The 12,375-nt window shown below is 38.5% G+C and overlaps 2 protein-coding genes across 3 annotated transcripts in view; one reads left to right on the top strand and one right to left on the bottom strand.

Moving 5' to 3' along the window:
• Positions 1-10,578, bottom strand: part of LOC118744870 — a 107,958-nt gene extending 97,380 nt beyond the window's left edge. Inside the window, exons 1-2 of one of the 2 annotated variants that reach the window (XM_036478258.1) lie at positions 10,393-10,578; positions 7,002-7,904 (exon numbers count right to left, since the gene is read on the bottom strand). In XM_036478258.1, the coding sequence (XP_036334151.1) occupies positions 7,129-7,904; positions 10,393-10,522 (906 nt within the window). In that variant the 5' untranslated portion in view covers positions 10,523-10,578 and the 3' untranslated portion in view covers positions 7,002-7,128. Of the gene's footprint in view, positions 1-7,001; positions 7,905-10,392 lie in introns of those variants that run through there. The other variant, XM_036478260.1, reaches the window with a different exon arrangement.
• Positions 1-12,375, top strand: part of LOC118744869 (protein twist) — a 58,061-nt gene that overhangs the window by 18,401 nt on the left and 27,285 nt on the right. The window lies entirely within an intron of this gene.

Genomic DNA, 12,375 nt, shown 5'->3' with positions numbered 1-12,375 from the left:
ATATGCATGAACCAGAAACAATGAAGCGTGTTTAGCCTCCTTTTGTACACTTCTTTGCCGATGTGGTGAATTTTTCTTAGTTTTCTTGGCGTAGGTTTATTACGTCCGGTGATACTACAGCGCACAATTTTTCGCTGGGTTTATGCAAGTTTTAAATGTATGTATGTACATATGTGCATGAGAGATTTTGATTTCATAGCGGTATATACATCCATACGTTCATTGGGGTAGCCAAATCATGTCTAAGAATTCCCCGATTTCGACAATGAAATTCCCCGAATATACATATAATATTTACATACAGAACTGTATGACCAAATTTTAACAAGTTTTCACTATTTTTATAAAAGTATAGTTCATTTCTTAACAAAAACCGTTTAAATCGAAGCTTAAAACTTATTGAAATATTAAAAAAAGTAGAAAAACTTTCGTAAAAATTCCGAGGTTTTTAATTAGATTTTCTAGAAAATTTTTGAGTAAGCAGTTTTGCAGCCCACTCTTTTCTAGTATAAAGAAGGACAAGTTTCAAGTACATACAAATTTTTGTTTTAGAATTTTGTTTGCCATATAAAATTAATTGTGTTTATTCGATATATGAAAGCCAATGCGACAAAGAAAGTTCTAAAAAATCAACGGTAATTTTTAGGCATTTGAGACTTTATTATACTAAAATTTAACGAGCTACAAAACTGCGTACGGCTCAATCCACGGTGACGGGTGAGAAATTTCAACTTAATTTTGTTTAAATCATTAAGAAATTAGTAAAGCAAAAAAAAAATTATTTTACACCTAATTCTTCACAAAAAACTGTTCATCCCCTCTTCCCCGCGCAAACTGAAATTCCTCGCAAATCAGGGAATTCACCACGAGTTGGCTTCTCTGGCGTGCATATATGTATGTACATATGTAAATATAAGTGTATGTAGTATATAAGTATACATTAATAATCATAATAAACACTTATTAAAAGTTGTGATTTAATATCTGATGATTTACCACAAATTTTTTTACTGGGGCTATGATGTAAATCCCTGTTCTTCTGGCCAAAAATAATTACGGCTGAATGAGTAGATGATTTAAAAAATATGAGTTCTTTATTAATTGGCATATGATTCCCCCAAACTTTTTGTGGAAAAAATATTTTAGACCCTGACAACTAAGGCAGTGTAAAGGGGTCTCGTTTTAACTCGTAGTTTAATTAAAAAAGTTAGAATGCAGTTTTTTTTAATAATCGTATAAAAGATAAAGAAAAAGATCGACATAACGGTAAAACCCATAGTGAAGCAGTGGAAAATTTTGCCAAAATTACTAATTTTAATTTGAAGCCTGGAAAAACTAATTTATCCGCATGTCATTTAAAGGACAGTTTAAGAAATAAAAGAAAAAGGCGTCCTTTATTTTGAAAAATATATATATATATATATAAAGAACAGGAGATAACAATAAAGGACTGTCCTATAAAATAAAGGACGAATGGTCACCGTAATTATCACATTTAAATTTGTATTTTCCCAGCCAACAAGAAATCCGAAAAAGGAAAAAAGAAAGCTGGATAAAATGCGAACTTTTGTCCGTTTATCGATTCCATTTTCGGACACTTACGATCCGTTTATCCACTTAAGTGTGCAGCAGAAACGTATGTACGTAATAGTACCGAAAAATGTTTTGGTTGCTTTTCGGAAATTTTTCCGTTTGAATTTTTCATTCTATACGCTTTCCTTCTGCACTTCACAGATGCTTTTCCATAGCCCGGAAAAAATTAAAGAAGCGACCGACGGTAATCCAACCTTGCACGCGCCGGCACTGCCGACAACGTAGGTACACATGCTTTCAAATGTTTAGCCTCAAAAAATAAAATAAAATTATTGCTTTCAAATAACATGATATTTTTCGAACGTCGCACGCACTGTTGGCAAAATTTACGTATCTCCGCTGGCTGGGTGATTTTGCAGTTTGTTTAAACTAAGTTTGCACAACCACCTGCATACATCCCTGTTTCAAAATATGTCAAACATAAGCTAATCTTTTTCAAAGCTGTCATTTTATAACATAGCTTTCAATTTGATTTCGATATTTTTGTCGGTTTTCACGGCATATTTTAATCTGAAAACAAGTAATTTTTAGCAAAAAAAAACCGACTTCAACTCCCATATAAAAAAAAAATATATATATATATATATCTCATGATCCGCTGATCGGATCTTAACCAGATTAGTATGGGACCACCTCTGAGACACTAACTTTCCGATGCATTAAGAATTATCGAAATCGTGGTCCAAAGTTATGCGGTAACATACATAAAAAAATAATAAATAAATAAATATTCCGACGAACTGATAACCTCCTCCTTTTTGGGAAGTCGGTTAATAAGTCAAATATTAATAGAAATGCCCACTCACTTTCCCAAAGATTTCCAATGCGCATGCCCTGGAGTCTCTAAAACTTAGAATGTAAATGCAAGACAGTGAGTTTGTTCATGGGTTTACTTTATTAAATCTTATGATTGTGAAATTTTTAACTATTCCATACTATTTCTACGAAAAGCTGTTTTTCCCCCATATAAAATACATGGAAAACTTTGAGCGACCTCTAAATATTTTTGATTTCAAAATAAAAAATAAGGGTATATTTTTCGGTATAGAACAACCATAGGGGGTGAGAGCATAAAAATTCCGACTTTACTTTTTCCACATGCATTTTTGGACCACCCTAATGTACAAGCTACAAAATACATATCTGCTGTTTGATTTAACCCGTAGAATTGTGTAAAGCCGCTAACAAAAAGGATTTTTACACACGAAAATTTGTAAACGAGAAAAATACATATTCATCGTGTAAATTTACCAATAAATTTTAAAAATAAACAAAAGTATACTCCAATTATAGGATAGTTCATTAACCGTGCTGAGTAACTGGTGCCTAGCCCTCTTATGTCCTCATGCACCGTATTTTCATTAAGATCCTTGTGGATATTCGTATTTTTTATGAAAACTTTTCTTAATTTTTTTAAAATATTTTTATGCAATTTTTTTAAGCTTAAACCGTTTTGTCATTTTAGGGGAATTTTTTCATAAAAATCTTTAAGAAACTATTTTTGTTCATAAAAAACTAAATTTTTGGAGGTATTTTTAAATCGGTCCAGCTCACGTAAATCTTAATGTTTTTCCGGAATATTTTGGTGGAGGTCTTAAAATATTATAGATTTTATAATTCCAATGGAAACACAGTACCGTGGTCTTTAAATCTGAAATGTTGTTGCAAAGTTTCAGATCGGTTATACATAGATATATACCTACGTGGATATATATGTACATAGATATATTTACAGAGCCAAAAGCAACATTTTTGTTTTGCAGATCTTCCGCTGTATCGCTTCCTAAATTCGCACGAACGTAGCAATGCTTTGCTCGATATGAAACAAAAGCAGGGACGAAAGCGAGTAAATGGAACAATTTTTCATTCGCTTTTGTCCCGCTGAGACGCTGCCTATCGAAATGAACTTAGCAATGCTTTGCCCAATGTTAAGATTTTAAAATATTTGGACGCAAATATTTCGGAAGTGGTTCAATAAATCTTAAATCTGAAAAGTTTCAGATCGAGCACTTTAATTTGATGTATTATTTGTCACTGTACGATTGTAGATCGCTAGTTTTAGAATAATGGGAGGACGGTTCCGTGCGCAGAAGTGGAAAACTTTTGACTGCCATTCACATGGGAGTGGCCAGAAGCGATTCTTGTACGTACGGTTCAAATCGCAGCTCACAACGTCCGGATATTTATACCCACGTATCCTCTGGGTAGCAACCAAACACCCGTTTGGGAGCGAGCTAAAGTGAGAAGGCGTAAAACTTCGCGTGCGCTGGGTTTGGGCCCCGCCACGTTAAAACCCCGCCCAATGAAAAGAAAAAAACAGCCTCGGATGAGACTCCTTTTCCGGTGTTGGATTCGTGGTAGGAGAGAGACTCAGTCGCCGAGTACTGGCGTTCACCCCGGTGGACGAACATCTAGCCACAATCCGTATCAAAGCTAGATTCTTCAACATCTCGCTCATCTGCGCCCATGCGCCGACGGAAGAGAAGGATGAGGCATCCAAGGATCTCTTCTATGAGCGCTTGGAACGTACATATGAGCGCTGCCCCCGACACGATGTCAAAATCGTGCTTGACGATTTTAATGCCAAGGTGGGCAAGGAAGGGATCTTTGGCGCCACTGTCGGAAAATTCAGCCTCCACGAGGAAACGTCCGATAACGGACTGAGGCTGATCGACTTCGCCGGGTCCCGAAATATGGTAATATGTAGTACTAGGTTCCAGCATAAGAACATCCACAGAGCTACACGGCTGTCTCCAGATCGAAAACCGAGAAACCAAATCGATCATTTTGTGATAGACGGAAGGCAGGCTTCAAGCGTTTTAGACGTACGTACACTCCGAGGGCCAAACATCGACTCGGACCACTATCTTGTTGTAGCCAAGATACGCACCCGCCTCTGTGCAGCGAAAAATGTGCGCCCAACAATGCAAGGAAAGCTTAACGTCGAAAAGCTGCAATCTCAACAGACGGCCAATTTATTCGCCACTCGACTCACACACCTGCTCTCTGAGACCACTCTTCAACAATTCGACATACGCAAGCAGTGGAACCACATTTCCGGATCATTAAGTACCGCCGCCGAAGAAGTAGTTGGATTTCAGCGAGCCCGAAAGAAGAACTGGTACGATGAGGAATGTTAGGAAGCCGCAGAGAAAAAAGACGCCTCCTATAGGGCCACGCTGCGATCGAGCGCAACGCGAGCCATGTGGGACCGTTATAGGGAACTGAAGAAGGAAGCGAGACGTATTTGCCGCAATAAGAAGAGAGAGGCCGAAATACGTGAGTGCGAAGAGCTTGAGATGCTGGCCGATAGGAAGAACGCCCGAAAATTCTACCAGAGGGTTAGGCGACTTACGGAAGGTTTCAAGACCGGGGCGAACTCCTGTAAGAACAACAATGGCGGCCTAGTGACCGATGTTCAGAATATACTTAAATTGTGGAGGGAACACTTTTACAACCTACTTAATGGCAGCAGCGCTGAAAGTAGTGAAGAAGACGAACCCGAGTCCCCAGTCGATGATGATGGAGTAGCTGTCCCACCGAATTACTATGACGACGTACGAATAGCGATTACGCGGCTGATAAACAACAAAGCTGCTGGAGCTGACGGCCTGCCAGCCGAGCTTTTCAAGTACGGCGGCAAGGAGCTGATGAGGTGAATGCATGCAGAATATGGTCAGATGAACGCATGCCCGACGACTGGAATTTAAGTGTGCTCTGCCCATTCCACAAGACAGGCGACCCCGCCATACGCCCCAACTCCGCGGAATCAGCCTTCTAAGCATAGGTTATAAGGTCTTATCGAGTTTATTGTGCGAAAGACTGAAGCCCACTGTCAACGAACTGATTGGACCTTATCAGTGTGGCTTTAGGTCTGGAAAATCCACCATAGATCAGGTATTCACAATACGCCAAATCTTGGAAAATATCCGCGAGAATAGGATCGACACACACCATCTATTTGTCGATTTCAAAGCCGCTTTCGACAGCACGAAGAGAAGTTGCCTTTATGCCGCGTTGTCTGAATTTGGTATCCCCGCGAAACTAATACGGCTGTGTAAAATGACGTTGAGCAATACCACCAGCTCCGTCAGAATAGGGAAGGACCTCTCCGAGCCGTTTGATACCAAACGAGGTTTCAGACAAGGGGACCCCCTTTCATGTGATTTCTTTAATCTGATGTTAGAGAAGATAATAGAAGCCGCAGAACTGAACTGCTCAGGCACAATACTTTACAAGAGCGTACAATTGCTGGCGTAAAAACAAGGCCTAGGTCTGTTCTGCCTTCTCGGGATTGGATAGAGAAGCAAAGCGAATGGGTCTGGTGGTGAACAAGGACAAAACGAAGTATCTCCTGTCATCACACAAACAGAGCATACGCGTCTTGGCACCCACGTCACTGTTGACAGTTACAAGTTTGAAAAAGTAGACGACTTCGTTTATTTGGGAACCAGCATTAACACCAATAATAATGTCAGCCTTGAAATCCAACGGCGAATCACTTTTGCCAACAAGTGCTACTTTGGGCTGAGTAGGCAATTAAGAAGTAAAGTCCTCTCTCGTCGTACAAAGATCACACTCTATAAGTCACTCATCATGTCTGTGCTGGTGTATGGCGCCGAGGCATGGACATAAAAGCATCTGATGAGGCGGCTCTAGGAGTTTTCGAGACAAAGATTCTGGGAAGGATGTACGGATCTTCACGCGTTGGTGATGGCGAATATCGCAGACGATTTAAAGATGAGCTGTATGAGCTTTACAACGATATAGACATAGTGCAGCGAATTAAAATTCAGCGGCTCCGCTGGCTTGGCCATGTCGTTCGAATGGACAAAAACGCTCCTGCTCTGAAAATATTTTACGCGGGCCGCGATGCTGGTAACAGAGGAAGGCCTCCTCTGCGTTGGAAAGACCAGGTGGAGAAGGACTTGGCTTCACTTGGCATTTCCAATTAGCGTCAGTTAGCACAGAAGAGAAATGACTGGCGTGCTGTTTTGGACTCGGCCAAAATCGCTTAGGCGGTTACAGCGCCAATAAAGAAGAAAGAAAAGAAGAAGATTTAGAATAATATATAGATTTGCCGTTAGAAGGCAGCGAAATACTGGTGATCACTCCATTTGTGTAAAAACATCAAGACGCATACTACAAACTCGAAGAGAATTACGGCCAAGCACGTCGTAAAATTTAAAATACTAGTGTTCGCCCAGCGGTTGAAATTCCGCCCCAACCATGTACATGTATGGCATTGGTATTGGTGTGACTTTTGAATTGATTTTTTCGCTCTATTTTAAACTAATTTGAAATTTTAAAAATTGCCTGCACATCAGCATCAAAATACCTTTCTAATGATATATAACTGTATATAATTGATATATTTATTTAAAATATATATTTATTGATTAATTTTACTTTATAACCTAACAAACAATATTTCATAAAATGAAATGCAATATCATTAGTAAATGGAATTACTTAGTATACTTCACTAGCAAAATATTAACTGCGCGCAGTAGAACATCACCTCAAGCCTCAAAGTTATGTTCCTCCCAGTTCTTCAAGCATTATTTCCTGAAACCGCATGCGCAGTCGTAACTGCTGCATTGGGTCCATCTTATCTATATAAGGCAAAAGTGACCGCAGAAATAATAAATTTTCGTCAGTGCAGTTTTCAGGCTCTGTTTGATTTTCTAGTTCAAGTTCTACTCTTTTGTCTGGGAAGTTGTAGTAATTATTCTTCAAGTATGAGACTTCCGCTTTATCATCGTACTCTTGAGGATAAGCTCGTTTGCCGCCAGTATAGGTTGGATCTGGTGGTTGAGGCCTTATCATTACTAGAGGCGGAACACCATCATCGATTTTATTTTTGCTTTCTTCGAAGTCAAATGCGTCAGAGCTTTGTTTCCATATTACATCACACAAATTAGGATCCAGATCTTCCTCCAGTGTGTACACCTTTCTAATGCTTGTAAAAATATTGTCCGTGCTTCTGGGTGGGGAAAAATTTTGAGGCTGTGGTTCTGGGAGCGTAGGTGGAAAATCTTCAGCTACATTTTTCACACACTCACATTCAGTGCCCGAATTACCAGACTCGGTAGAGCGAATATCAATTATGGAGTCTGGCTTAATATCAATAACTGTTTGTCTTGGCGCGTGTGTATCCAGTAGGAAGATTAAATTATTGAAATGAGTATATCTCGGTTTCTTACTTTCCTCGATGTAATAGGATTCACCGGAGCTGTATACTGGCACCTTCTTTATCTCTTTAAGAAATTGATCACGTATACTTCGCCATCGAGTTTTGGCTGCTGTCTCTGGAAGAAATAAAGTTGCACTAGATTTATTATTGGATCGATCTAGAATATTTGACGGTAGATGAAATTTTAGTGACTTTTAGAGGCCGTTGCATCTTTCGTGTATATAAGAAAACAAAACCAGCGTCAGCAAAAATGGATGTAGATGCCAATATCGTTGCCATTTTTTGGGAGTTTAGTTATGAATCTATTTGTTTATTCATGTTATGCTTCATAGACTGAACATATTCACCTTATCAATGTTATTAACTGTACGAAGAAAATGGCTTCTGGAATGAATCTTTGGCGAATATAATCTGCTGTTTTGTCACTAATAAAGAATATGAATTAGGAGAAAAGGTTAGAAAATCGTTTCAAAAAGAATACCGTGAAATTGCACTGTATAGCTACATATTTTATGAAATATTCGTAAGAAAATTGCAAAGTCATTTTCTTTGTGTACTTACTCGTACAGCCATTTTCTCTGTATGAAATTTTTGTTATGAAATAAAATAAACAAATAAGTTATGGAAACAGTTATCTGGTGTAACAATGTACTCTAGCTTGTAAAAAACAATATTAGTTTGAACAGTACACAGTATTCGAAAACAAGTTACAGAACAATTTTAACTCTAACAAAATACAACACAGACAAAAAAAGTAATAATATGCATTATCCTGAGTTTCGCCTGAAAAAAAATTCACCCGAAAATTTGTCATCCGGCCATAGTAAACCCATGGAAACCAAGAGTGAAAAGTGAACCGGTTAGGGAAAAATTAAACTAATGATAAAGCTGAGTCTTAAAATCAGGGACGTGAACCGATTTTAAACCGGAAAACGGTTTTTTTTTTATTAATTAACTGTACCATTAACCGAACCGAAATTTTCCATAAATGTTTGATCCGAACCCAAAACCGAAGGTTTATGAAGGTTTAACGGTTCGTTTCAAGCAATTTGCAATAGATAAATGTACGCACTTTTTTCTGTTTGTTAAAAATGGTAATACCTACCATGTTTGTTTACCATATGGCAATAACAAATGTAAAAGCAACCCATCTCATTTGACAGACACTTGACATTTAAACTTGCGCGTTGTTGCACTTGACACTTGACACTTATACTTGCGCGTTTTTTTTTTGTTTTCAGTACCGAACCGAAACCCCGGTCCAAAGACCAAACAAACCGATTTGACGAACCGATACAAAAGTGCAAAAACGGTTCGGACCGCTGAACCGCACCGACCAAATTTTTCACCCGGTTCACGTCCCTGCTTAAAATAGTTCTTTAAAAACTCTATTTTCTTAAAAACATGGTTTTTCTTGATAATTAAACAGAGATTACGATGGCATTGTTTAAATTCCTAAATTACTGGTCCTCCCTATAAAATCAACTTCAAAAAATTTAGCTATTTATAACTAACATAGCTTTAGAACGAGTCATTAAGCCCATTTCTTTAGCTTTAAAATGACGTTAAGATGAAGTTTCTACGAAGAGTGAATATGACCGATTCAAGAAATTCATGAATGGCTAACTAGAATCAGGAAAAAATCAAAACTTTGACAGATTATTAGTCTGCTCGAACAAATATCCAGTGAAAAATATCCAGCAGCAACTTCCATTAGAGTAACGAACGATTATCTCTGAAATTGGAAAATATCTCAAAAATAACGCGAACGCAAAATTAGCAAAACTTGTTTTTAGTGCAGCTGATCGGAGCTTTTGTATACATACAAAAGCGTGAAACTGAAAACACGAAAAAAATAAAAAAATTTAGTTTTGCTAAAGTTATTCGTTAAGCAAACATTATTAAATGAGCATTTGCCTTATTCCGAAACATTTTTGTTTGGGCTTCAAGTTATTTTTAACATAAAAATCACCAAAATGAATTTCATAAATTGCAAACAGATAACTTTGATCAGCTGTTTTCTTCCTGGTAAAATTTTTTTTCAATTTGCGCCCAATTTACCCTACTTTACAGGTTTTTTGCATACGCGAACGCCAAAACCCGATAATTTGCAAAATTTTATAAGCTTGTCGAACAGACTATATATCTCCGAAGGAGAAAATAAAAAAAATTGCTTGAACAAATAAAAAGAATTTGAAGCCAATCGAAAATTTGATACCCAATTCGGAAATGGAACCAATGCCTCTTGCTCGCAAATATGTTCAATATAAAGTAAGTGAGTTTATTGCCAGAAACCGTTACGAAACAAAAATTATGTATGCACAAACATTTGAAACTTGCGTAAACCCAGCCAAAAATTGTTCCCTGTAGTATCCCCGAAAATAACTAACCTCTGACAAGCAAACGATGGAAAATTCACCACAGACAAAACACGTTTTGTTGGGCTCCAAATATACAACGTACATATGCATGTTGATATGTATACATATGTACATATACTTAAACGTGAACGTATATATGTATGTATGTAGATGCATGTGATAAACCTTAAACATATACTATACATACATACATATGCATGTGTATTTTTAAATCGCACTCACTTGATATACCACACGCGGCCGCTACTTCTCGCCATAGTTTGTCCGTAATTCTTTTTTGTTCGCCAATAGGTATATTCTTCTTATTCCACAAAAATTCTCTTTTGTGCACTTCGGCTATGAAATCCTCCATCGTCGACAAAGTTCAATGCAATACTGCGGGCATTGCGTTATTTTCGAAACCGATGAGCCTGTAGTAGACGAGAAGAACGCAACTAAACCGAGTTGTTGCTACAATAACTGGCACATACATAAGCAGTCTGTGCGAGCGCAGGTATACACCAGCAAAAATTTGTACATACCCAATAAACATTTGTCTCAAACTTCGAACGTTCGTTCTCAAATGTAAGACACTTTTTAATATGGAAATTTTCTTTATTTTTAAATTGAGATACATATATTGAGTTCACAACTTTTTCTCAAACGGAAATGCCAAGTGAAATAAAATCCTTATCCACTTGGTCTCTCCTTCACAGTGTTGGGCTTCCTCGTGCTCTGCTATCAACAGTGGGTTACGAGTTGAATACTTTCATAGCAGGACCGTTGGTATCCATTCGAACGACATGGCCCAGCCATCGGTGCCGCCGTATTTCAATTTGCTGCATCGCACCTTCTGAGGTACTTGCCATCGCCACTGCGTAAAGGCCCAAAAATCTTACGCAAAATCTTTCCACCCAACACTCCCAAGAGCCGTCTCATCGTCCATGCTTCTGCTCCATTTACCAGCAAGGAATGATGTCTGACTTATAGAGTATGGTTTTCGTACGTCGAGAGAAATTTACCTCTGAATTGCCTGCTTAGTCCCAAGTAGCACTTGTTGGCTAAAGTGATTCTCCGTTGGATTTCGATACTTACATTATTATCGGTGTTAATGCTAGTCCCCAGGGTAACGAAATTCTCTACTTTTTCAAAATTATTACTGCTAACAGTGAGGTGAGTGCCAAGGCGCGAATGCGCTGACTGTTTGTTTGATGACAGGAGATATGTACTTCGTCTTGTTTTCGTTTATCACCAGACCCAATCGCTTTACTTAGTTATATAACTCGAAAAAGGCAGAACAGACTTCGCAGTAGTTATTACAGATGATGTCAATGTCATCTGTATACGCCAGTAACTCCACGCTTTTGTAGTAAATTGTTCCTGAGCTGTTCAGTTCTGCAGCTCTTCAGCTTCTCTAACATTAGATTAAAGAAATCACATGACAGGGATTCGCCCTTCTGACGGAGCTCAACATCGTTCTATACAGTCGTATAAGTTTCGCGGGGATACCTTTTAGTGCTGCCGAACGCGGCTTTGAAGGCGACAAATGGTGAGTTTCGCTCCTTTTCTCGCGGGTCTTTTCCAATTTTTGGCGTAAGGGTCCTACCTGATTTATGGTGGATTTGCCAGGTCTAAAGCCACACTGATAAGGCTCAATCAGTTCGTTGACGGTAGGCTTCAGTCTTTCACACAATACGTTCGATAATACCTTGCGTGCTTAGAAGGCTGAAGCCGCGGTAGTTGGCGCGTATGGCGGGGTCGCCGTTCCTGTGGATTGGGCGGAGCATCTTAAGCAAATTCTATACGTCGGGTATGCGTTCATCTGACCATATTCTGCATAAAAGAGTTGATGCATGCACCTTATCAACTCCTCGCCGCCGTACCTGAATAACTCAGCTGGCAGGCTCAGCTCCAGCAGCTTTGTTGTTTTTGCAAGCGCGCGAATGCTATTCGTACCTCGTCATAGTCAGATTGTGGCACATCGACTACATCATCGTCGACCAGTGTTGCCAGAACTTTTTGGGCCGACCGGCTAGATTGGCAAAAAAAAGCGGCTAAAAACGGCTAAAATGTTTTAGTGAAATTTCACATAGACTCTGGCAAAAAACGGCTAAAATGTTTTAGTGAAAATTAACATGCTTTATTTAAATAAATCGCAAGAAACGAAAGACTAGTTAACACCATTAATTTATATCGAGTGTATATTCCTCATCATCAAATGAATCA

Source organism: Rhagoletis pomonella, unplaced genomic scaffold, assembly GCF_013731165.1.
Source record: "Rhagoletis pomonella isolate Grant_MI unplaced genomic scaffold, Rhpom_1.0 Rhpom_scaffold_00008, whole genome shotgun sequence".
Lineage (NCBI taxonomy): Eukaryota > Metazoa > Arthropoda > Insecta > Diptera > Tephritidae > Rhagoletis > Rhagoletis pomonella.
The sequence above is the reverse complement of the archived record's forward strand: the minus strand, read 5'-3'. Positions and strand labels throughout refer to the sequence as shown.